Source organism: Xyrauchen texanus, chromosome 3 (assembly GCF_025860055.1).
Source record: "Xyrauchen texanus isolate HMW12.3.18 chromosome 3, RBS_HiC_50CHRs, whole genome shotgun sequence".
NCBI classification, from domain to species: Eukaryota; Metazoa; Chordata; class Actinopteri; order Cypriniformes; family Catostomidae; genus Xyrauchen; species Xyrauchen texanus.
In genome coordinates, this window is record NC_068278.1 from 49,218,061 (window position 1) to 49,242,526 (window position 24,466).

The window sequence follows — 24,466 nt, forward strand, 5'->3', positions numbered from 1 at the left end:
TGTTTTTTGTTCTTTATATACAGATTGTATTAGATTTGCACTACGTGTGTGTATGTGGGTATGTATGAAGGTGAGTGTATGTACGTATATGTATAATTATTTATTTTGTGTTCTTTTTTGTTTTTAATTACCGATGTCTTGCTGCTGTTTTTGGTATTGTTTGTATTGTTGTTGACTGGAAGCTCCTGTCACCTAGACAAATTCCTTGTATGTGTAAGCATACTTGGCAATAAAGCTGATTCTGATTCTGATGCTGTGTCCGAAACCGTGTACTGTCCCAGTATGTACTGTATTTGATGAAGGACGCACTTATCTGCCGGCCAAATAGTACGTTCATTTAGGTATGCATGCGAGTAGTATGAATAGATTTCGGACATACTTCATACGGGGACGTTGGCATCATCTCGTGAGCAGAATATATGATGTAATAACAACAACCGCGTAAACTATCTGCTTTGGTTTTGTAAAACAAGCATAATTCAAGCACAAGGAACAATTATCTTGGTATATATAGCACTTACAGTTGAGATGAGGTTTCTGCCTCACGATTCACCACCGTTCCTTTAAATCCAGTGTTTTGACATGACGTTGCCGATGGAGCTCCCTTGGCATTATGGGATTAAGTATCCAGTCGATCCGCACATAAAAATCTCACCGGAAATAGTTGGTCGTCCAGGTATTTATCACTTACTGCTTCATGAATACTGTTGATTCGGACATACTATTCCATTGGCATACTGTTTTTGGCATACTATATAGTAGAGAAGTATGGATATATGGAGACAGCGTTATGTTCCTCAGAAGAAGGAGAGTTATACAGGTTTGGACCACATGAGGCTGAGTAAATTATAAAAGTATTTCCATTTTTGTGTGAACTATCCCTTTAATACTGTCAATGCCACAGTTTCATTAGTGACCTAGAAATATTGCAGAATCTTAATTTTCTTTTTGCATCATACTATTTCTTCAAAATTTATTTCATAAATAGTTTTGTTTTATCAATTAACATCATACAATGCCCAGTAAACATAAAATGATAAATCAGTATTTGTTGTGACCATCTTTGCATTTAAAACAGCCCCAATTCTCCTAGGTACACCTGTAGGTAGTTTTTCTTGGTTGTTGACAGATAGGATGTTGCACACTTGGACAATTTGCCACTGTTCTTCTACCTATTTAGGCTTTCTCAATGTGGTGTGAGTGTTAAGTGGGGGGATCTGAGGGCCCCATGCCATCTGTTGCTGGGCTCCCTGTTCTTCTATATTATTTGCAAAAGGAATGTTTGGGAGTCTAAAATGTATATTTCCTTTTGACACACTAAAGCTGAAGATATAAATATCCATGTTCAGACAAATTATTTTGTGAATTTTGCACACTACTGTAGAGTCAGAGATTTTAAATGTGGACTTTTAAAGCTTTGTCCTTTCTCAGTGAGACAGAATTCATTCATTCAGGGTTGAGCTATAGGATAATGTTGACCTTTTCAAAAGATGTCACCTTGTCGCATTGCCACCTCGCAGCTTGAGTTGTTGAATGCGATCTTATCTTAACCGTCACTCACTGTGGTTAATCAGTTCCACATTTGAGTGGGTTGAAGGGCTCTAATAATGATGCCTGATCAAATAAATAAAGTAGTTCACTAAAGATATCCCATTGGCTTTAGCACTCAAATCCCACTGTTTAACCAACGTCAGTGAGAGTGAGGCCATGGCCTTAATTGGTTCTTTTGAAGACTCCCTCAATAATGTCTGTGGTAATTGAATTTGACAAAGAACAAGAAGGACAGAGAGCCATGGTAAAAGGGGTTAGTATGCATGTGTGTCTGTGTATATATATACACACTGACACTTGGGGACACACAAAGCCAAGAGGATTATAAATCAATCTATCACCACCACCTTTTTTTTTTTTTTTTGGCCAATATTGAATTTAAATTGATTGTTCATCCAAAAGTGAAAATTCTGCCATCATTTACTCATGCTAGTGTTGTTTAAAATTTGTTTGACTTTCTGCCATGGAACACACAAGGATAAAATGACAGCTACCATTCAGTTTTATTGCATCTATTTTCCATACAATAAAAGTAAATGTATAGGTATAGTTCACCCAAAAATTAAAATTCTCTCATTAATTACTCATCCTCATGCCATATCTCAGCTGAACATTTAATAAATAAGTGAACTAAACATTTAATAAACTTCGGTTATCAGAGACATTGTAGGTGTCCTCTGTGTCTGAAAGGGAGAGAGAGAGAGAGTGGTGTGGAGAGGTGTGCAGTGATAATCCGTTTAATAACTCATTCACTTTGCAGTATCACTCGGGCAGATATCCGGCGAGCCTGTAATCGCGTAAAACTCTGATCATGTTAGGCGCATCAGGCAGCTCTTATTCTCAGGTTCAGCTGAGCAGGAAAACACAAAACGTTTTTGTAGAAAGAAAGAATGTGACAGTGTGTGGGTGTGAATGTGGCAGCCTTTTATTTCTCAAAAGCAATAATTATTAGCTTGGATCAGTATTTTATTAGGGTTACTATATCATTTTCTAAATATGTGTTGGTGCCAGAAGTAAACCTAGCAAGTAGCTCACTAGTAAGTAGTAGGTAGCACCTTATAAAAGTGTTTACAAAATGATTTACCAAAGATATACACAGTAAATGTACAAAAACGTGACATACTGGACATACAAGAAAATTACATTTACTTGGTAATAATAAACATAATAGAATACATAGATAAATATATAAAACAAAAGTAATAAGAAAATTAAATAAAACTTAAAACTAAGTACTAAATATTTAATTTTATGAACTGGCAACCCTACAGATCTTAATTTGGGGCCGTGAAATTCTTAATCAAGGCAAAGAGCATTTGTGAGCATTTAAAATTGAGTATTAGTTCATTTTTTCTGAAATCTCAGTGTTTTTACCATTTTACCATTTACATTTTTGACAACACTTACTATTTATTTTTACTCATAGCTTCCTTGTTTTCCAGTTTATCTGTTTGTTTGTTTGTTTGTTTGTTTTCACACAGATAAAAAAAGATCATGTTTTTTTGGGGGTGATAAATTCAAAGCCCTGCGTGATTTTAACATGCTTAGAAAAGTGGGATGTTATAAGTGTAATGTTATAAGGATATTATAATACAGATTTGGGTATAATGTGACCATATGACCCCTAATAAATATCACTGTATGCCTCTGATGAATCACTGTAACACCCTTTTAAATCTATATAGATAGCTTACATCTGTGCTTAGGAAGTAAATTGAGTACAGCTTAGCTCCTATAATGCAGCTTGCTCTGTCCAATGGACCCGTAACTTACAATGTATGGACCCTGTGAGACCCTCCTAGGGCCCCTTTCTAATCTGGTAACAGCCTTTGACCTGACCTTCCTCTTCCTCCTAGCCCATGTAAGAGGTTGGGGAGGAATTAGTTAACCTTCCTCCCCTAACCCACATCTTCCCAATGGGAGCTATTAAATACCTATTACAAAGCATTATCAGGACTCCCAGCCATGCATGCTGGCCAGTAGAATTTTAAAACTCAGCAGGGTTCAGTTCTGTTTGAGTTGGGCTTTCCACACTTAAAATTGATAAACCAGGGTCATTCTTAACCCTTGGTTAACTTAATCCTGGGATATCTTTTTTCCATGTTTTACATCGTTCATACTTTTGATTATCTTTCTTATTTTCAGATATATATAAGTTTAATAACATTGCTTGGACAAATACAGCACACAGTGTGCACACAACCAGTTTAAATAACTCCATTTGTGGAAATGTTATATATCCACTCAAGTCTTCTGAAACATACTACAAAAGTAGTAGCATCTCTTCATTACTCTAGTTGGCATGTTTGCAGTTCAGCTGTTTTCAACTGTTTAACTGTTCGACATTTCTGTTCATTATCAACTAGTTTCTGTGACTGTACAAACCATATGAATATTTAATAAGGTAAGCACTGTCAGTTTATGATTGGTTGTGTGTTGCTAAATAACTCACCACTAGATTCCAGCACCACATAGTTTCACGCTTTGGGACAGCAATTTGGGGCCAAAATCCCGAACAGGGTTTCATAAACCTGGTAAGTCGAAGACATTGCTCAATGGTTTCAGCACAATCCACGATAAAATGGCAAAGCATGCCATAGCAAGCAACATTGTAGATCTTATGTGTTTATGTATAATTATCTCCAAGGCAAACATTGGCAGTTTCCCTCTCACTGTGAGTTATCTGACATACAGTAAATTGACAGACATATGGAAACTTTCTGTTGTGCTTAAAGGCTTTTTTTCCTGAATCAATCAACAATATGGTGTTATTTTCCATAAACACCTTTAGAACAAAGCTTCCATCTGTGTGTGTGTGTGCGTGCGTGTGGATAAACAGAAGCCATGGAGAACGGAACTGACATAGCTGTTGGTGCTGTGTGTAATGACAGCATTTCTAATCAAACGTGCTACAAGATTTTCACTTCAAATTATGTGTTGGTATGCTATATAAGTAACCAAATACACTCTCACACAGATGGAAGTGTCGCTTTAAGGGGTTTATGGTAAACAATTTCAGATTGTATCTGAGATGTTGGAGTAGCTGAGATGAAAATTGTCCAGAAGATGACTTTCAGTGTCTACTAAAAGCTAAAGTTTCTCTGGTGCCTGCTCATAGGAATAAAACTGTGCCAATGAGGAATGGGTGCCTGTGGTTTCACAAATCTCAAGAAAATTGCTCCCATTTTCTAGAGGAACTATCTCTGCATGTATATGTATATCTATAAATGTGTATGTTGATTATTTTAGACCACTAATAGTAATATCAGACACATTGGGGACACACATGACTTATATACCTATGCAAATATTATGTAAATAGCCTGCATATCAATTTGAAAAGGCTTGGCTTCTCATTCTAGGACATTCTAGAACTGACTCACAGAAATCAACCCAACCACCCTGTGTGCTAAAGAAATTATCTGAAGACTTTGATGAGGTAGAATAATAATTAAAGGGATAGTTCACCCAAAAAATTCATATTCTATCATCATCTTCTCACCCTTATGTGGTCCCAAACCTGTATGTTTTTGTCATGTGTTGAGGCTTGAATGCACATTAGCACAAATACTGTTTGAGAGCTTAGTGGAGAGGAAGATTTTCAGTGAATAGGGGCTTACATTTTTAGGCTTTTGAGAACATTATGGTGCTTTATTGTAATTTTTGGAATTTTTGGTAATTTTTATTACCCATTTATTTTAATTGTTTGGACAAGAGCAGTCTGCACATTCTGCTAAAACTACAAAAGCTAAATTTACGGAGTAATTTTTAATTTTTGGAATCCGGGTTAGTTGCAAATTGGTTGCAGTGTTAATGCTAGGAACTGGAGAGTTACAAAGATCTGAACACTTGCTCCAACTATCTTTGCCTTTATTACACCCCTAAGTCACATTGAATAAAAGCATCTGCTAAATGAGAAATTAATGAGTTTGCTTGGTGACTGTAATGATTTCATGGTCAGATAACAGCTGGTTTCATGGTGGAAAAGCATTTTCACATATCTGGATGTAGCTGATGCCTTGTCAACGAGAATCAAGCAAACAAAACTCTCTGATTGTTTTAAAGATAAAACACTTTTGATCTCTTATTTCCTTCTCATTCTCATAATCTATCCATTTATCTTTCTTCTTCTTTCTCCTGTGTTCCTCTGTGACACTGATCATTTGCAGAGCTTTTAAGTCCCACTTCATGAATGCAAGGTGACAGGCAACAATGAGTGCTATGATCGATCACAAAAAAAATCTAATTATGCTAAGTGCATCGAGAGTGAACATAAGGAGAAATAGAGACAGGTTTATACCATGTGGGTCTAAAATCAGAAGTTTAACTCAGCAGATGCATTTTGAGAAATCACCTAAAGGAAAATATTGACAAATGAATTTTTAAACGTATAACCTACGTTAAACTCAGCCAAAAACACCCACAAGGCGCTATGGGAGTTTCTAACCTCAGGCAGTGTCACATTTAGAGTCTGGAATCTGAATTTATCACCCGCTGCAGTGGAAATGCTGTTAATTTAAATTCAATTCTGGCTTAAACTCATTGGGAGAAAGGTGAGCTTTGAAGAGACGGTGACTGTAACTTTATATCAGTGTGCATGTATGAGTACAAACTAGCTCATAGTCCAAGGTGTTATCAGCATTAATTTACTACCACATTAATAAATGTTCATAAACCCAAGTGTAGACCATAAGAGAGTTTAAAATGCCAGGATTTCCATCAGCATATTGTAGGGTCAATTAAGTTAAGCAAAGTTTTGGTCCAGATTTATTAATGTATTCCAAAAGACATTAAAAAGCAGATTGTAAAGACTGTAGCTTAAATACACCTCTTCTTTAATATGCATGTTATCAGTTGTAGAATTAATAAGACAATCTTCTTGTTGGCGTAACTGTCTGGGCATTGTAATGAAGAAAAAGTAATTAAAAGGTTTTAATCCTTGAAATAAGACATGGCAAGCTTAGTTCAGGTCATCAACCATCACATTGTTTAACAATAAGAAAACTTCATGATAGTTACAGTAAAAAAAAATACTAATATATATATAAAACACATGAATCACTATATATATATATATATATATAATAATTTTTTAATTTTTTATTCTGCCTTTTTAATTTTTGGGCTTGAAAGTTTGGAGACCATTGACTTGCATTGTATGGATATATTCATACAATATCACCATGAAAATATCTTTGTTTTCTGCAGAAGAAAAAGGTCATACACATTTTAAACTGCATAAGGATGAGTAAACAATGAGAGATTTTTCATTTTTGGGTGAACTATTCCATTAACAATTATTAAAACATTTACAAAAACCTAAACCTACATGAATACAAAGATTACAGTTTTTTTTATCTTTTAGAAGCATTTATGTGTAGGTGTTTGGAGTTTTTCTTTTTTTTCTTTTTGTATCATAACGGTAAAAGTGAAGATGATCCCTGTGTGAGATCATCAGTCTGTTCTAAAAACATCTCTTTCTTATCTGACCGTTGCTCCGCAAACAGTGAACAAGATCTACTCTTGTCTGTCCAGGAAATTGATTCCGCCCCTTCCAGCTGATGCCCACCGTCTTTGTCTCCCTCTCTTTATCTTTCTTTCCATTCTCTCTCAATTCTGCTCTCTGTTGCCTCCTCTTTGCCCCCCACCAATCACTATCTCTCTCTTCCTCCTCAGTGTGGCTGAGAGGCAACTGCCAATTCTTCCGAGTAATTTGCGAGCTTGGCGTGTGATGGGAATGGTGGATTGCGGCACCTGGCAGTGTTTTGCATTGTCAGCCAAATAATCTGTGATTTATCACTCCAGAGACGAGCGAGGAGTGGAAGAAGACACAGAACAGAAAGAATTGGATGGGTAAGAGTGGAGAAAAGGAGACAAAACAGACAGGAGAGACAACAGTCTGTTCATAGAGAAATGGAATTGAGTTAGGCGGATGGAATTAGAACTGTTGAGACAATCTGTATCCTTCTTTTTTCTGGGGGTCTTACTGGGGAAACGAATGTGGGTGGGACTTCCGCCGGAAGTCATTATATAGCATTCCCTAGCTCTGGCTGCAATCATTTTAGACCATTTACAGCTGGTAATGAAAGGAGTTTCGGATGATCCCATTGCAAATGGTCAGTGCTAAATATAATTGTAAATGGGATTCAAAGTGTTTTGTGATTGGATCACAAAAATACATAGCGGTATTCAAAATCCACAACGTAGTTTAGGTTAAAACGCCATCCTGATTCGTCCCGGATGGCAGCGAAGCACCACGTCTCACCAGTCAATCCGCAGAACAAAAGTTTGCAGATTTAAAAGGAAATAACCATCCAATCTGAAAAAAAAAACCCTCGCAGTTTAAAACATAATTTGTATTTGAGGTTAGATGCATAGGGAGATTTGATTCTGATGGTATAAGTTCATAAGCTTTGATGACCGGTGTCAGACATTCAGCAGCACCAAATATTTTTCCACATTCACACACAGTAAGTTTCAATCATATTGCTTGCATGGTAGAGACCTGTTTTTACATTGTTGCATGATGTTTTTTCAGCAAATGAGTTCAACCTTGCTAACAGTGTCAAATGTGACATAAAAAGCACCTTGAGCTGACTGTGCAATTGCACAGATACTTGCCCTCAATGCTCGAATTCGGCCGGCAATGCCTGCAATGATGCTCAATTCCAGGCACAGAACGAACGTTATTTTTTCATACCGCGATGGGGGGAGTTTTCAAGTTGTGCAGTTGTATCATATCTAGCATTCCCATCTCAATCGGTAAGCCATTTATTCAGTATACATATATGATTAATATAACATGTTCAAAACATTTACAAATATAACATGTTTAATATAAGGGAGTTGTTTTAAAAAAATAATTATGTTAAACAGACATATTTTCAAATGACCTTGTGTGTGTGGATTTTATCTATGCGTTAGAGAGGGGGTACGCGAAAGGATGTTGAATGTTTGAAGGGGTACGCCACTGTTCCATGTTTTGGAACCACTGCCATAGATAATGGAGATTTTGTCTGTGTTTACATCATCCAAGATAGCTGGCTAATATTCATTCAGAATTTTGTCATTTTCTATAATAAACATTTAAAAGTTATATCAAAATGTTGTTTCTTTTTTAAACTGAAACCGTTTAAAGAACCATTCAAATTACATTTTATTTTACATTTATTAACAAATTTGTTTTTTCAGTGTTTATTAAAGATAATCAATAATTTTGCAACTAGATTAAAGCTATACCAAACTCCTAAAAAAATATATATTATTACAATAAATAGCACATTTAGCTTGGTCAATCTTTAGTGATTTCTTTAACTCCTTATGATGTTTCTCTGTATGTTATTAACTCTTGATTTGAGTCTTTTGAATTCATTCAAAAGAGAAAATCACTCAGAAAAGAGATAACCCTGGTAAAATAAAGGTATTTTCTAAAGATTAGTTCTGATTTGTTTACTGATTCATTCAGATAACCATTTTCGTCACGCTTTTATGCCAGTAGGTGGCAACAAATCAACACCTTTCATGTGTTTTGAGTCATTAAAACATTGATAAAGCACATAGACCAAAACAAGTCTAATTATACTTCATTCAAATCAGCATGTCTACTAATACTTTAGCAGTGTTTCAATTTGCAAGTGTTTTCCCTGCAAATGACAACAAAGCATATCATTTTGTGAACTGATGTTGTGCATGATCATCAAGGAATATACAAAAAAGTCTAAGACAACATAACCTAAAAGTAATTACAGGTTTTAATTAAAATTCCTGATGTAATCATAATGTCATTAGTCATTACTCCAGCCCCTTTCTCTCCTTGTTAAATGAGATTTCCAAACTCTCCTTCAGTCTGTCTAAAGACGCTGATCCTCAGTTGTTCATGAATCGAAAGAGGAAATGTGGTTTATTCATTAAGTTGGTCAAACCAATGATATGCTCCTTCACAGCCCATACTCCAGCGCTATTGGCTCCTGCTAAAATCAGTCTTACATGCAAGAAAAGCCACCAAAGCACCTTGCGCATCAAACAAGAGCAACGTTGCGGCTGCAGCTGTTTAAAACACATGTGCTGATTGCAAAATCACAGAATTTTAGGGGGGCTGAAGCCCTAATGGAAATCTTTAAAAACACTTTCAGAGCTTAAAATACTGGTGGTCTGGTAATCTTGCATACCGGGCATTTTCCCGGTGGGCCGACGCACTTTGGGGCCGATCAGGGGTGGACTTGCCACCCCCCCCAAAATCATTTTTCTGATTTGACATTATATATCTCTGGGTGTAAATAAGTTAGCTCCAAAAAATTGCTTTAGTTTTTTTCCCAATTACAGTATATCAACTGTAACTGAGAATATGTTTGTGTTCATAAAGCAAAACAATCAAAAGTTATAGCATTACAAAAATTATTTACCCTAGTGTACAAAAACATCTCCGAGTGTCCAGAAGCCTGTCCTAACAAATGAAACATAACATAAACATTGTACAGAAGAACTAAATAAACATGCAAACACAGCAATGACTAAAGGTATGCATAGCTTTAGAAATGAGATTTCACTGAATAAGTGCCTTGTAAATCAAAGAGTCGGCATCATTGAGTCTGTGTCATACTTGGTGCCATCTCCTGGTGGCCATATGTAACAGTCACCAATCACTTGTTTTCTGCCCAAATATGGATGATTTTTGCAGAGCATTCTTTGACTGTACATCATTTCTGATGACGTAATCTGATCCAGGAAGGCTAACGTTTTTTAGCCAGATTGCAAGATGCTAGATATTCAGATGCTGTGTGCACATTGTGCTTCGTGTCAGTTATCTAATGATCTTTGCACCCGATTACCTTGTGTGTGGGCTCGTTTGAAAGATAATCACCTCGTCTAAGTAATGTTATGTGATATTTCATGTTCTGGTTATTTTTGGTGAATTTCTAAGCAATTAAGCAACACCTGTTCACATGAAACAGAAATGGCAAAGACATACTTAGCTATTACTTGCTATATTTTGTCATCAAATAGGAAGGGCAACGGCCCATCTGAGCATAAAGGGTTAATGGCATTCCTATACCTATTCAGGTTTTAAAAAAATATTATTGCTTCGAATTAACATTTTTTGTCTAGTTTTTTGACCATGTAAGAAAACATCAGAAAGAGAAATGTCAAGCATTTTCATACTTGAGATCTATGCTCACAAATATTTAGACTGCAAAATATTATTAAAGGAAATTTGCCAGTGGAATTGCATTATTATGCCATGTGACAATGACTTATTTATTTTTTTGATTTATGTTTATCTAAAGTATATGTAGCTTATCTAATAGTTTTATTGGTGTTAAAGGGAGATCTGTATTGTTATAGTCTATTCTCTAAAGGGGGTTCTCTCTTAAATTGTTTCTAAATGCCTGGTCCTAAAGGTCCATATGGGCCAAACACAATTCATTTGACAGAGGCATTAAAAACCTCCACCAAAACCTGCTCTTGTGTGCATTGTTTTTTGGATTGTTTGGCCTTTCTTGTTGAAACATAATTTTCCCTCTATATTTCTTCTCTCTACAAAGAATTTCTGGACTTCATTTCACTTTCTCTCTCTCATGCCCTGTCACCTCTTCCTCTCTCTTTAAAATAGAGACAGATATTAAATTGATTTTTCAGTGTCATCAAATCCATGGCTCAGCTCTTTGGCTTTGACGTAGGGAAGTGTTTATACTGGTCCCTACCGAAGTCACAAAATGGTATACCATTAGCCATAGGACACGAGAAAAGTAGTGAGAGAGAAGACTAGATAACCCTAGTGAAAGGTATACTATAAGTGCACAAGAGATCAGAGTCATAAAAGGAGTAGTTCCTGAAATGGCTGATTGCAGTGTTCCGGCAATGGCTAAAAAACATTTTAAGAATGTTTGGCCTTTTAAAAAAAAAATATATATATATTAACAGTGATGATGTCATTGTAATATTTGCATACTAAATTACAATAGATTTTTTTTTCTTCTTACAACTATTAAACAATATATCTTCCTGTACAGTGCAAAGTTGGTGTAGTGGTAAGTGTAGATTCTCTTGCTCTACCAACAGAAATCAAGACACAGGCTGAGTGTCATGATAAAAGCAAAGTGTCTCTGCTGCAGTATTGGTATTTCCTTGTGTAATTCTATTACATGCAAATCTAGTTAAACATTCTGCTTAATTGAATCAATTTCAGTGCTTTTTTTTAAATGATCAGTATAAGAGAAGTACAACGCAGTGTACCAGAGTTAAAAATATTTAGCTCATGTTGTGTTTTTGATGTTCTGATGTGGCCGCATGCCACTTTAGCTGCCATTTTCCTGTGCCATTAGCCTCACAGTCCACAGTTATTTCTGCGACAGAGAATGACGGAGGGCGCATCATAAAACAACACTGGAGCTGATCAGAAAGATGGGTGGATTGAAAAAGGTACAAATTGCAAGAGCAGAGATGGAAGCAAAGGTAGAGAAATTGAGCATATCATCCTTGCAGGGAATTGTGGGTAATTGCTCTCTCAGAATCACACACACAAACTTGAGGGCTTGTTAAGGGTTCCTTTTATCAATCGTCACCCTGTGTGTTTGTGGGGCAGAACATTACATCCTATATAAATATATCTACATCATGGGAACTGTTATACATCCTCCCAAGGCTTACGACAGCATGGATGCACTTCTTTATCTTATATTATCAGCCTAATTGCTTGCATTAAATGAATCACAATTGGACTTGCATTTGAAAAGGTCTGTGTTTCACTGTCTCTTTAAAATGGCTATTCAATCCATCTTGTTCTTCCTCTCTTGCTCTCAACCTCCCTCTGTTATAAGCATCTCTAGATCTTTTGACATTTTCTTCTAAATGATTTGATGTTGATTTGGTTCAGTGTAAAATCATACATTAAAGTACTAAGCGTACAATGCAGATTAGAAAACGCTCTGTGTGTCAAAAGACTAAAATTAATTAAGACTTTTCCCTAAATTATCTCATTGTGGCATTTTACAGATGAATTGTTTGAAGATCCATCTTCCCTGTTCAAGTTTATTTTTCCTTCACTCAGCCATGTCTCTCATTGAGCGCATTTACATGCATGTTCTTACACCGATTATGCAATATAAGCCGACAATGTGTGTGGTCATGCAAACGCATTAAATGGCTTTCCTTCAACAATGTAAGGTTATAACCTGATCAACACGGGTAGATTTTTGACCATTTCCCCAATTTCGTTGCATGTAAAAAACCTTTGCCGGCAGTCTTACTGGCTTATCCAATGTATTCATGTGTTGTGTTGACATCAAAAGCAGAGAATTACTCCATTATTTCAAATCTCATGTAAACATGGTTTTCTTGCTTTGTCGGATCTTTTAACTAATTCATCTTTGTTTTTTTGTTTTTAGGCTGTTAGCACTCTGCAGATATTCACAATCGAAACTGTATTTTCTTAGTTTTTCTGTCTGTGAAATAATTAGTAATTCTTATTTTTGGATGGACGGTAATTCTAATAATGAAGTACATACACCTTTCCACCAATTTCTTCATTGTAGTCCGTACAAAGTTTGCAGGAGACTCTGCTGCACCATATTTTTAAATTTGTTTTTGGTCTGTAACGGTCTATTATTGTAGTGTCATCTATTTCAGATTTACCTGAATTTATCCGTGTTTTGTTGCTTTACATGGCTGTCAGACAGTGTGTTCCGGTCTAAATGGGTGGTTCTTTTCAAAAATAAGATGGAATATTAACTAGACTACTATGTTGCAAGTCAGAATCTGGCTCCACAAGATTAAATAGCAATGATCGACAGGAAGTATGCGAGGAAGCATGTTTTTGAAATGGAAACACTGGACAATCCGCAAAAGCTTCACAGTTTGAATCTAACATGATCTGTGGACACAAGCACACACATACACGGTTGTTTCAAAATGCAGCATGCCCCCACGGTGACCCTGAGCTGTAATAGTGAGATGTGACTGCGTCACGCTGTTTGAGTGTGTGTGTGTGCAATTTGCCAGTAGCAAAGTGATGCACTCTGTTCGCCATGACAACGTCGCACAGACACAGCCCATCAAGGTGTCATAAACATCCAGCAGATAGAGACCACCATTAATCACTGCACAGAGTGAGGTAGACGACAACATTTTGAAAAAACTTCAGGTCATAAAAGTCCAGATAAGTAAAAATGAGGAGAAGAAAATAAAATGGGTTTCTCATAGAAAAGAAAAGAGTCTGTTTTCCCCCTCTATAATTATGGGAAAAAAGTGCTCTCTGTCTTTTCTTTAAATAACTGCAATTGTGGTTAGTGCAGAGGAACGTAGGGAAGAATCATATGAAATGCCACAGCCATTACAAAGCCCTCAATATAATCACAACATTTCTATTCACCTCTGCATCTTCTTCTGTTATTTTTTTTACTCTCTCTCTCTCTCTCTCTCTCTCTCTCTCTCTCTCTCTCAATGCAGGTATCTCTTGGTTGTGATGAGGTATTGGTGAATGGAAAAGAGATGAGGGGGCGTGTCTCTCTTCAAGTGAACTTTACCTACCTCTATTTGACCAGCCAATTAGAGCTCACCGTCTGGGCGCCACGGTTACCGCTCCAGATTGATGTCTCTGATGCAGAACTCAGCCAAGTCAAAGGATGGAGGGTACCCATCATTACCAACAGGAGGTGTGTGTAACACTGAGAAGTGTATTTATATGTGTGTGTTTGTGTGTGTGAGCAGGGATTTTATTTACAGACATGGGGGAAGAGCACACTTCAGTTATTCAGAGACGAGAGATCCACTGCCATTCCCTTTCATTTTCGTGCGCGTGTGTGTGCGTGCGTGCGCGTGTGTGTGTGCACACGTGTGTGTGTGCGTGTGTGTGTGCACACGTGTGTGTGTGTGTGTGTGTGTGTGTGTGTGTGTGTGTTTCATTGGCCAATTTGTTGTGTTGGCCTTCAGTCTGTCTGCTGGGCCCATTTTTCAATTTGGCCAATTTCTGTCTTTCTGCCTGTATCAACAAAACAGTTACCACCAGGAACCAAACACACACATACACAGGCCACATGCAATGCTTAGCCCTATGTGAGCAGGAAATTTGAAGTAATCACAATCTTAAAGATAGAAAGAAAGAAATGGATAATTGTGAGTGATCAGACTATTTCCCTCTTTAAATTAGACAGATGGATAGCCAGCTGCATTGAAAAACACAAGAAGTTTCATTATCTGAACTGAGCAATGTGGGCACTCAGAATAGCCAAGATTTGAGCAACTGTAGCTTCTGTAAAATATTCAAAGTAGCCAATGACATTTTTAATAACTTTTTCTGCCCTTTTTCTGCCCTCAGTCCATAATTACAGAAATATTTTTTTCTAATAATAAAACTTCTGTTGTCACGTACACACAAAACGCATATTGAAAATTGTCAAGTGTCCTTTTTGCATACATCAAACTTAAATTTTGACTAATGGCTATCAAGCTCCGTCATCTGATGCTATACAGCTTTCTGTATTGTATTTCTATATAGTGTTTTTTGTAGCTGCACTGGCAGTAACAACGCTGAGGTTGTGGTTTCAATTCCCAGGGAATGCACTGTAGCTGTCAAATCTCATTAAATTCACATTTGTTGTGTCTTGAGCTTGATAGCCAGTTGTAACTTTATGCCTTCATTGTGTTGTACAGAACACTCTGGACATTCTGCAATATCTTCTTGTGTTTCCCACGGAAGAAAGTAAGTCATTCAAGTTTGGAAAGACATGAGGTTGAGTAAATAATGACTAATGATGTGTAAATAATGAACAACTTTAATTTTGGGCTCAACTAACCCTTTAAGGAAAGCCCTAAAGGGCACTGATTTATAACTTGGCACACTAATTTGACATAATTTTTTGAGTCATTATTTTGGTTTTATATCTCAAGTCAAGTCCATTTTAGTATTTAGGCTTAGTGGGCTAAAGCACATAACTGTTAATCAGAGGGTCGCTGGTTCGATCCCCACAGCCACCACCATTGTGTCCTTGAGCAAGGCACTTAACTCCAGGTTGTTCCAGGGGGATTGTCCCTGTAATAAATGCACTGTAAGTCGCTTTGTAAATGTAAATTTTGAGAGTGTAGTTCATCATTAGACCAAGGTGATGCAGGCAGAGAGATCAGTGAGGTGCATTGCAGTTCAACCAGCAGGTCATTTTGGTGAGTTCTATCCTAAGTCCAAGGTTCAGGCAGTGGCATATCAAGTATCCCATGCCTTATGGTTGGAGTTGGCATCGGTTCATCCCCTGGAGTCCATCGTAATAGACTGAAGTGATGTCTGGCTGGCACCGGCTGGGTTTAGTCATCATCACTCAGTGACACATAGCAGTGGAGTCCTACACCAAGCAGGAATGGAGGTGGATCTGGCCGGCTCTGGTAACCTCGGGATATGAATCCCTAGGTTGAGACAGAGAAACAAATAGAATAATATTAGCGTAAATGCAGTTTTTTTACAGAGTTGTAGAGCATGATAAATGTTTCTAGTTTCAGCAGACCTAACTAAAGCAGCCTAATTGTGAGTTGATGGATAAAGTAAGTGTATACCTGGTTAAATATATGAGTCTTTAATCTAGACTTAAACTCATTGAGTGTTTCTGCATTCTGAACAATGTTAGGGTGACTATTCCATAGTTTAGGAGCCAAATAGGAAAATACCTAATTTTGTGGATTTTGATATTCTAGGAACTAACAGGCCAGAATTTTGAGATTGTAATGAACGTGATGGAATAATGCGTGGTAGAAGGTCACTTAAGTGCTGCAGAGCTAGACCATTCAAAGCTTTGTATGCAGTTAACAAAATTTACTTTAAAAAATTTAATTTATTTTAAATTTAACAGGTAGCCAGTTTAACGATGATATAATGGGGCTAATATGATCATATTTTTTGGTTCAAGTCAGCACTCTGGCTGCTGCATTTTGAACTAATTGAAGATTATTTATTGAACTTGCAGGACATTCTCCCAGTAATGCATTACAATAATCTAGTCTTGAGGTACTGAACACATAAATACATTTTTCAGCATCAGCAACAGAGAGCATGTGTCGAAACTTAGCAATATTTCTGAGGTGGAAGAATACTATTCTAAAAACAGTGGACAGATTGGTATCAATATAACACTTAAGTTTACATAGATAACCAAATAGATGCCACCATTTCAGGTTTAGTGAATGCTATTGCATTTAGACTATATTTGACTCAATCATCTTCCTTCCTGGACTGCATCCCCCAGGCTGACACGGGACAGTGAGGATGATGAAGAGGATGAGAAGAAGGGCAAAGGCTGTGCCCTGCAGTATCAATATGCTCTGGTGCGCGTTCTCACACACTTCGTAGCCGAGCCAGCAGACCCCGGTGGAGAGCTTGTGCACATGCTGGGCTCTGATTGGTCAGCAGACATCACAGAGATGGTCCTGGCCTTCCTGAAAGTGGAGGATACGCACATTGCTCGACTGATTGATGGGAGGGTGCTGGTGGGAAGAGACCTTGGCATCACCACTATACAGGTAATTACAGCCATCTGTCCACTCGTCCGTCTGTCTGTCCATCCATCCATCATCAATAAAGCGTTAATGGCATTATTGTTAACTTAAAATATAACATTGAATTATAAAATAGAAATAAAAAAACAAAGACATTCAAATTACAAATTGCTAGCTCACAGTAATACTAGAAAAAAAAAATCTTGCTGTGCCTTACAGATGGTATATGGTTAATATATGATGAATCTAATTTTAATACCTGCCTAATAAAATAATACCTAATGGTGAGAGATTCCAAGCCTTCATAGCCAGTGTGATTCTTTGACTTTATATAATCGGACAGCAGCTCAGTTTCTAAATTAAGTGCTCACACACTTTATTTAGACGTCTCACCTTTAACAAAAAAATAAACGACCTGAGACATAGTAACACCACCCTTGTCAAACACACCGGAAATATTTGCAGTGCTCTTGCATGTGAGTGATAACAAGCTTGTTTGCCAACAGGTGTTAAAATCTCAGTGGTGCTGAATGCTCAGCTTTGAGTTAAGTGTTCTTTTGGGAACCCGTTGAATGAGACACCCCTGTGTGTTTATTTCCCTGCATGTATGTTTGTGTCTCTGTCAGTCTCCATTTTCACTTTATCATGTTTCCCACGTTGGTATGAATGTATGATGTATGTAATGCATACAATTTTATTTTGTGTATGTTTTGTCTTCAGGGATGTAGGAGCCTCAAGCAGTATTTTGCCATAAACAATATAAACACTTAAAGGGATAGTTAACCCAAAAATGAAAATGTATTTATTATTTACTTACCCTTGTGTTGTTTTATACCAATATGATATTTGTTTTTTAGTACACAAATGCAGACATTTACAAAAATATGTCATACAATGACAGTGGATGGTGACCACCTCTTCAAGCTTAAAAAGGATGCAACATTATAATTCAGAAGTATAACAAATTATTCCATGCAACTTATAAGGCATATGATAAGGTTTAATGAGAAACAAACTGACATCGAATTTATTATTTAGTGAAAATCTTGACCAACCATTGCTCTCCTATGCCTGTTCATGCAGTTCATGCAGCCCACGTGTGAGATTGGGCATTCAAGCGAGAAATCATTTTCTTGTGGTACAACTGGATTTCCAGAGCAACATTCACAACGGAACACAACACAGCTAGATGCAAACCAGAGAATCGAACTTACAAAACATGTCTGAAGAGTTTGAAGTTGAAGAGGAGATTAATTTCTATGACCACCCTGATTTGTTTGAACCGGAGTCCTCTGTAATCGTACTGAGAAGTGGAAGAGGCTGAGGCAGTCACAGTCACACTGTGTCCTAATCAGACACGACATGAAACGCACAGATTTTTTGCTTCTAAATTATACTTATGTGTCCTTTTGAAGCTTGAGGAGGTGGTCACCGTCCACTGCCATTATAGGACATCAGCGAGCAGAAAATGTTTTTCAAAATTTCTCCTTTTGTGTAAAAGAAAAAGAAAGTCAGATTTGTTTAGAACAATATGAGGTACATAATGATTGATTTTTCATTTTTGGTTGAATTATTCCTTTAAGCTACACTTGAAAATGTATGAATGTCATTATCACAAATGTTTTTGATTTAATTAAAATTATTTTTCAATACTATTATTTTTACAATGTTAAGACAAATAAGATTTGGACAATTTCTGGATTCTGGTCAAACTTAGTGGGCCATGTTTGTGGTTAGTGTGATGAACTGCACTTGTGGTTACTCTGCTAGGCTAACTGTGTGAACTTGGGTAGAACACACAATCTACTAAAAATAATCTTGGCAGTAGTTGGTTAAAAGTAATTGCTAAATATTTAATTGGAAAATTCAGAAAAATTTAGTTTTAGAAAAGATTATTTATTTGCAGATGCCAATTGGTTTGTTATCAAATCACATATTGTCACATATTTTGTCATCAATGCAATGGATGTCATAAATTGTTGTGTGATTTAAGTGTCAAAATGCATTTTGGGGCCATTGAAGCTTTTCTTAGTGAATCATCTTGGAAGAGGTTTTCTTGGAAGAGGTGTGGATTTCTCTGTTCCTTTCTCTGTCTCCCTCTTGTTTAGGCTATTGCCACCTCTTTGATTTCCTTCCATTTTAGTATTTGCTTTCCTACTCTCAGCTCAGGAATCCTCATGGTGTCAGTCAACATTTTTTGTCTGTGGTAACAGGAGATCGTGCTCTATGATGACATGTTGATTCTGAGAGTTCTTTGTACACATGCCATAATGCCTGTCTGTCATAACCAGGCAGTTTCACAACGTATCAATTTGTATCTCCCTGTCTTTGCTTTGCTTTTGCAAGGATTGGAGATATTATGTGACATAGGGGGCAGAGAAAAGGATTTTCAATAATGTAATGTTTTAACCATGTAAATTATATACAATTTAGTATACAAGTATATATGCTTGCAATGCTATGCAATCTTCATTAGTTTAGGGATGTTGAAAGTTGAAAGGAGATTCAGATTATTTTAATCTTAAGATACAGTATGTCAGGATTGTATCTACAGTAGGTCAGGATTGGATTTTAAGGACATTTCTCTGTATTTCCCAGGTGATATCCCCTCTGTCTGACTCTATTTTGGCTGAGAAGACCATCACAGTGCTGGATGATAAAGTGAGCATCACTGATCTGGGAGTTCAGTTGGTGGGCTCGCTAAGTCTCTCCCTGCAGCCCAGTTCCACCAACAACAGAGCCTTCTACATCACAACTACAGCTCAGGATCTTCTGCACACACCCAAACAGGTGAGAACCATAAGTGATGACCACCAGAACAACCAATTAACCACCATGTATTACCTGTTACCTGGAACATTCTAAAACTAGAAGTTGAGACTGTTGTGAATTAGTTAAGGCAACCAATTTGCAGAAATATTCTAGAACTAAAAGACTACCTCCAATTAGTTTCAACATTCCAAAACAAGAATTGAGGCTACCATTTAGTCTAAGCATTCTAGAACTTGAAGTTGCAATGACTGTAAGTTGGGTGGAATGTTCTAGAAATGGAAGCATAGCAGTAGTTCTGTCAGGAAGACTCGTAGTAGCATAAACTATTTAAAATTTAGGCAGAAAACCGTAATCCAGCATCTTATTTATTTCTCTGCAGTTGTCAGTTATCGCTTGTCATGTGCATTGTTTTTACCCCATCCCCCTTTACCACCAGTTTAGGTTCAGTCCTGCTATAGGGGTAAGTTCCTCTCCCTGCCTTCATTGTCTTCCAGCAGGATCTGACAGTTTAAGCGAGATTCTGAGTGCTGAACTGTAGGATGAGGCTTATGACAAAGGAAACTTTTCTATCCCATATTATGATTATTCTAATTGATTGTGTCTTTCTGGTAGAACTAGAATTCAAGGATACCTTCAATTAGTTTAAACATTGTAGAACTATTATTTGAGGCTGCCATTTAGTCTGAGCATTCTAGAACTAGAAGTTGAAATGACCGCAAGTTGTGTGGAACATTCTAAAACTAGTATTTGTGGCTGCCATGAACTGGCTGAAACATTCTAGTACCAGAAGTTGAGGCTACCTTTAATTAGTTGGAACCTTGTAGAACTAGGATTTGAGGCTGCCTTGAATTGGCTGGAATGTTCTTGAACTACAAGTTGAGACTACTGTGAGTTAGCTGATATGTTTAAGAGCAAGAATGAAAGATTACTGTGAATTAAACTATAACTACAGCCTTGTCTTTATGACAATTGTCTTAAGTTTTGAGGATGATTTGAGAGCACGTTCAATTAAGGCGATACAGCTGAAAGCATCTGTTGGAAAACTTTTTAACATTAAACAGCTGCAAGGGAACCCAGGATGACAATAACAATAATCCACATGAAAAAAGTTTCTTATTATCAATTAGCATCAATATTGTGACACGTTTGATAAAAATTCATATATGCTACCTGGTTAAGGGCAAAATTGGTTTCAAAGACTGTGGCTAAGGAGAAAGTGAGAGATATTACACAAAAAATACAGAAACTACAATTTCCAAAAAGCCAGGTAAATTAACTACTTAAAAACCCCTCACCTCCCTCATACTTTCGTGACAACGCAACATTTAAGAGCAGGCACACCATCAACAGTCCACAGTGTGCCCAGCCAACAGCACAGATAGCATTAATATGCATTCGGCAAAATGCAATGGCCTCTCTGTGCTCTATTAGCTCATGGCCCCTCACTGGAGGCATGGGTACTCGTTTTGGCAGGTGTTGTTATAACTGAGAAGTTAATAGCTGTAATATCCTTTTCCCCCCTACAGTGCTGTTTGGAATCATCTGATTAAAGGATCTAAAATAGCAGCTCTGCTAAAAATCAAAATGCATTCCTTGCCTTCTGCCAGCAAATTCCCACGCACAGGGCCCAAGGTTAACTATGACTGAATGAGAGTGGGTGGGAAAACACCGTAAGAGTCTTATCTGGAGTTGTTTCGCAATTACAGATATTAAGAAAAATGCTTTTTGTCTCATTTGAAGACAGTGCCAAAATCAATGTGGCCACTTATCTGGAGCTTGTCCTTGTACACTATTTTTGATACAGGCAGTTGATCTGCTGCTTTAATTTTCAAGGGTTTGTGATTTACTACACACAGTCTTTATCCTATGTAATTATATTCTATATCCTGTAATTACCTCTCTCACTCTTAGCATAGCATATAGCAGTGTTTCCCAAACTTTTTTGCTTCAAGTACACCCACAACACCATCAGTAAGGCCCATGTACCCCTTCATCGACACAAAACCAAAGGCTAAATATAATTTAATGTTATCATTAATATTGTAAAATCCCTTATAAACAAAATGGGTAATTTAAGCCGTAAAACTCGCAATTAGAGTTAACTTGGTAAAAATTATTTTATCATAATTTTTTTTAATCATTTTGGTAGACTACATTTTATACAGTATTTATATGTATATCACCCAAATACGCTCACTTACTATCATTTTAACCAGTGTTAAAAGTAAAACTGTGCTATAGAGTGTATATATACACTCACCTAAAGGATTATTTGGAACACCATACTAATACTGTGTTTGACCCCCTTTCACCTTCAGAACTGCCTTAATTCTACGTGGCATTGATTCAACAAGGTGCTGAAAGCATTCTTTAGAAATGTTGGCCCATATTGATAGGATAGCATCTTGCAGTTGATGGAGATTTGTGGGATGCACATCCAGGGCACGAAGCTCCCGTTCCACCACATCCCAAAGATGCTCTATTGGGTTGAGATCTGGTGACTGTGGGGGCCATTTTAGTACAGTGAACTCATTGTCATGTTCAAGAAACCAGTTTGAAATGATTCGAGCTTTGTGACATGGTGCATTATCCTGCTGGAAGTAGCCATCAGAGGATGGGTACATGGTGGCCATAAAGGGATGGACATGGTCAGAAACAATGCTCAGGTAGGCCGTGGCATTTAAACGATGCCCAATTGGCACTAAGGGGCCTAAAGTGTGCCAAGAAAACATCCCCCACACCATTACACCACCACCACCAGCCTGCACAGTGGTAACAAGGCATGATGGATCCATGTTCTCATTCTGTTTACGCCAAATTCTGACTCTACCATCTGAATGTCTCAACAGAAATCGAGACTCATCAGACCAGGCAACATTTTTCCAGTCTTCAACTGTCCAATTTTGGTGAGCTCTTGCAAATTGTAGCCTCTTTTTCCTATTTGTAGTGGAGATGAGTGGTACCCGGTGGGGTCTTCTGCTGTTGTAGCCCATCCGCCTCAAGGTTGTGCGTGTTGTGGCTTCACAAATGCTTTGCTGCATACCTCGGTTGTAACGAGTGGTTATTTCAGGCAAAGTTGCTCTTCTATCAGCTTGAATCAGTCGGCCCATTCTCCTCTGACCTCTAGCATCAACAAGGCATTTTCGCCCACAGGACTGCCGCATACTGGATGTTTTTCCCTTTTCACACCATTCTTTGTAAACCCTAGAAATGGGTGTGCATGAGAATCCCAGTAACTGAGCAGATTGTGAAATACTCAGACCGGCCCGTCTGGCACCAACATACATGCCACGCTCAAAATTGCTTAAATCACCTTTCTTTCCTATTCTGACATTCAGTTTGGAGTTCAGGAGATTGTCTTGACCAGGACCACATCCCTAAATGCATTGAAGCAACTGCCATGTGATTGGTTGATTAGATAATTGCATTAATGAGAAATTGAACAGGTGTTCCTAATAATCTTTTAGGTGAGTGTATATAATGGCTGCCAGAGAAATTAATTGTTGTGTTTAAAACGTCTAATAATGCATTGACAATGAAGACATAAATTTATCTTGCCATTAAAGCTTCATATGAATTGAATCTGCTCATTTGATTCTATTATAAAAAACAAAATACATTGGAAAATACTGTATACTTGTATCAAAGATTTATACCTGTAAAATATACCTGTCTAATTTAAATCTATGTGCAAAAAAGTTTTTAAATGTACATTTATATCATTAAAAAATAATGAAGACAAAATTTATAGTATATAAGTATAAAGTAAATACATTTATGATTACATTTTAATGTTTGTTTTAATGTACCATGATTAATCATGATTAATCACAGAAAATACATCATTTGTAATTTTTTGTACTAAGTATTTACATTGATATGTAGAACAAGTGCTTGAACACATATTAACAAGTGTAAAGTTGCACAGCTTTTTTATTAGAATTAAATGTTTAATTTTGCTTGTTTTGATCGACAACTGACAGTAAAGAACAGAAAAAATACAGTATTAAAAGAGACATTATCAATGAAAAATTGATGCATAGATCTCATCTTTGAACACAAATGAAATGGAACAAGTCAAACTAAACCTTTACTCTCAACATGCAGTGAAAGGATCTCTGTGCTCAACTTCACATTTTAAAAGGTCGCTCTTTGGATATTAAGAAGAGATATCGAGATCAAAGGTAGATTGCGAAATCAGTTTTTTGCCCAGCCCTAATCCCTATTATTTTTCTTTAAAATCATACATTTTATTTTATATATTATACAAAGCAAAATCATATTCTTTTTTGCGTACCCCCTGGAACCCGCTCAAGTACACTGGTTGAAAATCACTGGCAGATATAGTATTTTATAAAATACATAAATGTTTAGATACGGTTCAAATTTATCAGCCCAATTGTTGTAATAACACCACACAACATTGGCCTCAAATATTTTTGTGTATTTGTTGAAAACGTGAGTAGGCTTGACATTCAAATCTTAAAGGAATAGTTAATGAAATAATTCTGTCATCATTTACTCTCATGCAATTTCAAACCCATTTGACCCTCTCTTCTGTGGAATACAAATGGAGAAATCTTTAAAGATTGTTCATACTACACTTTTCCATACAGTGACCAGGCGCTCCGACCATAAAAAAGGACAAAAAAGCACCACTAAAGTAGTT

General features: G+C 36.9%; 1 protein-coding gene across 1 annotated transcript in view; it reads left to right on the top strand.

The window, feature by feature from the left end:
* The window catches only part of LOC127626776 (transmembrane protein 132C-like), a 329,864-nt gene that overhangs the window by 300,451 nt on the left and 4,947 nt on the right, over positions 1 to 24,466 (top strand). The window contains exons 6-8 of the mRNA XM_052102808.1: positions 13,996 to 14,201; positions 16,776 to 17,049; positions 19,624 to 19,815. Coding sequence (XP_051958768.1) covers positions 13,996 to 14,201; positions 16,776 to 17,049; positions 19,624 to 19,815 — 672 coding nt within the window. The remainder of the gene's footprint in view (positions 1 to 13,995; positions 14,202 to 16,775; positions 17,050 to 19,623; positions 19,816 to 24,466) is intronic.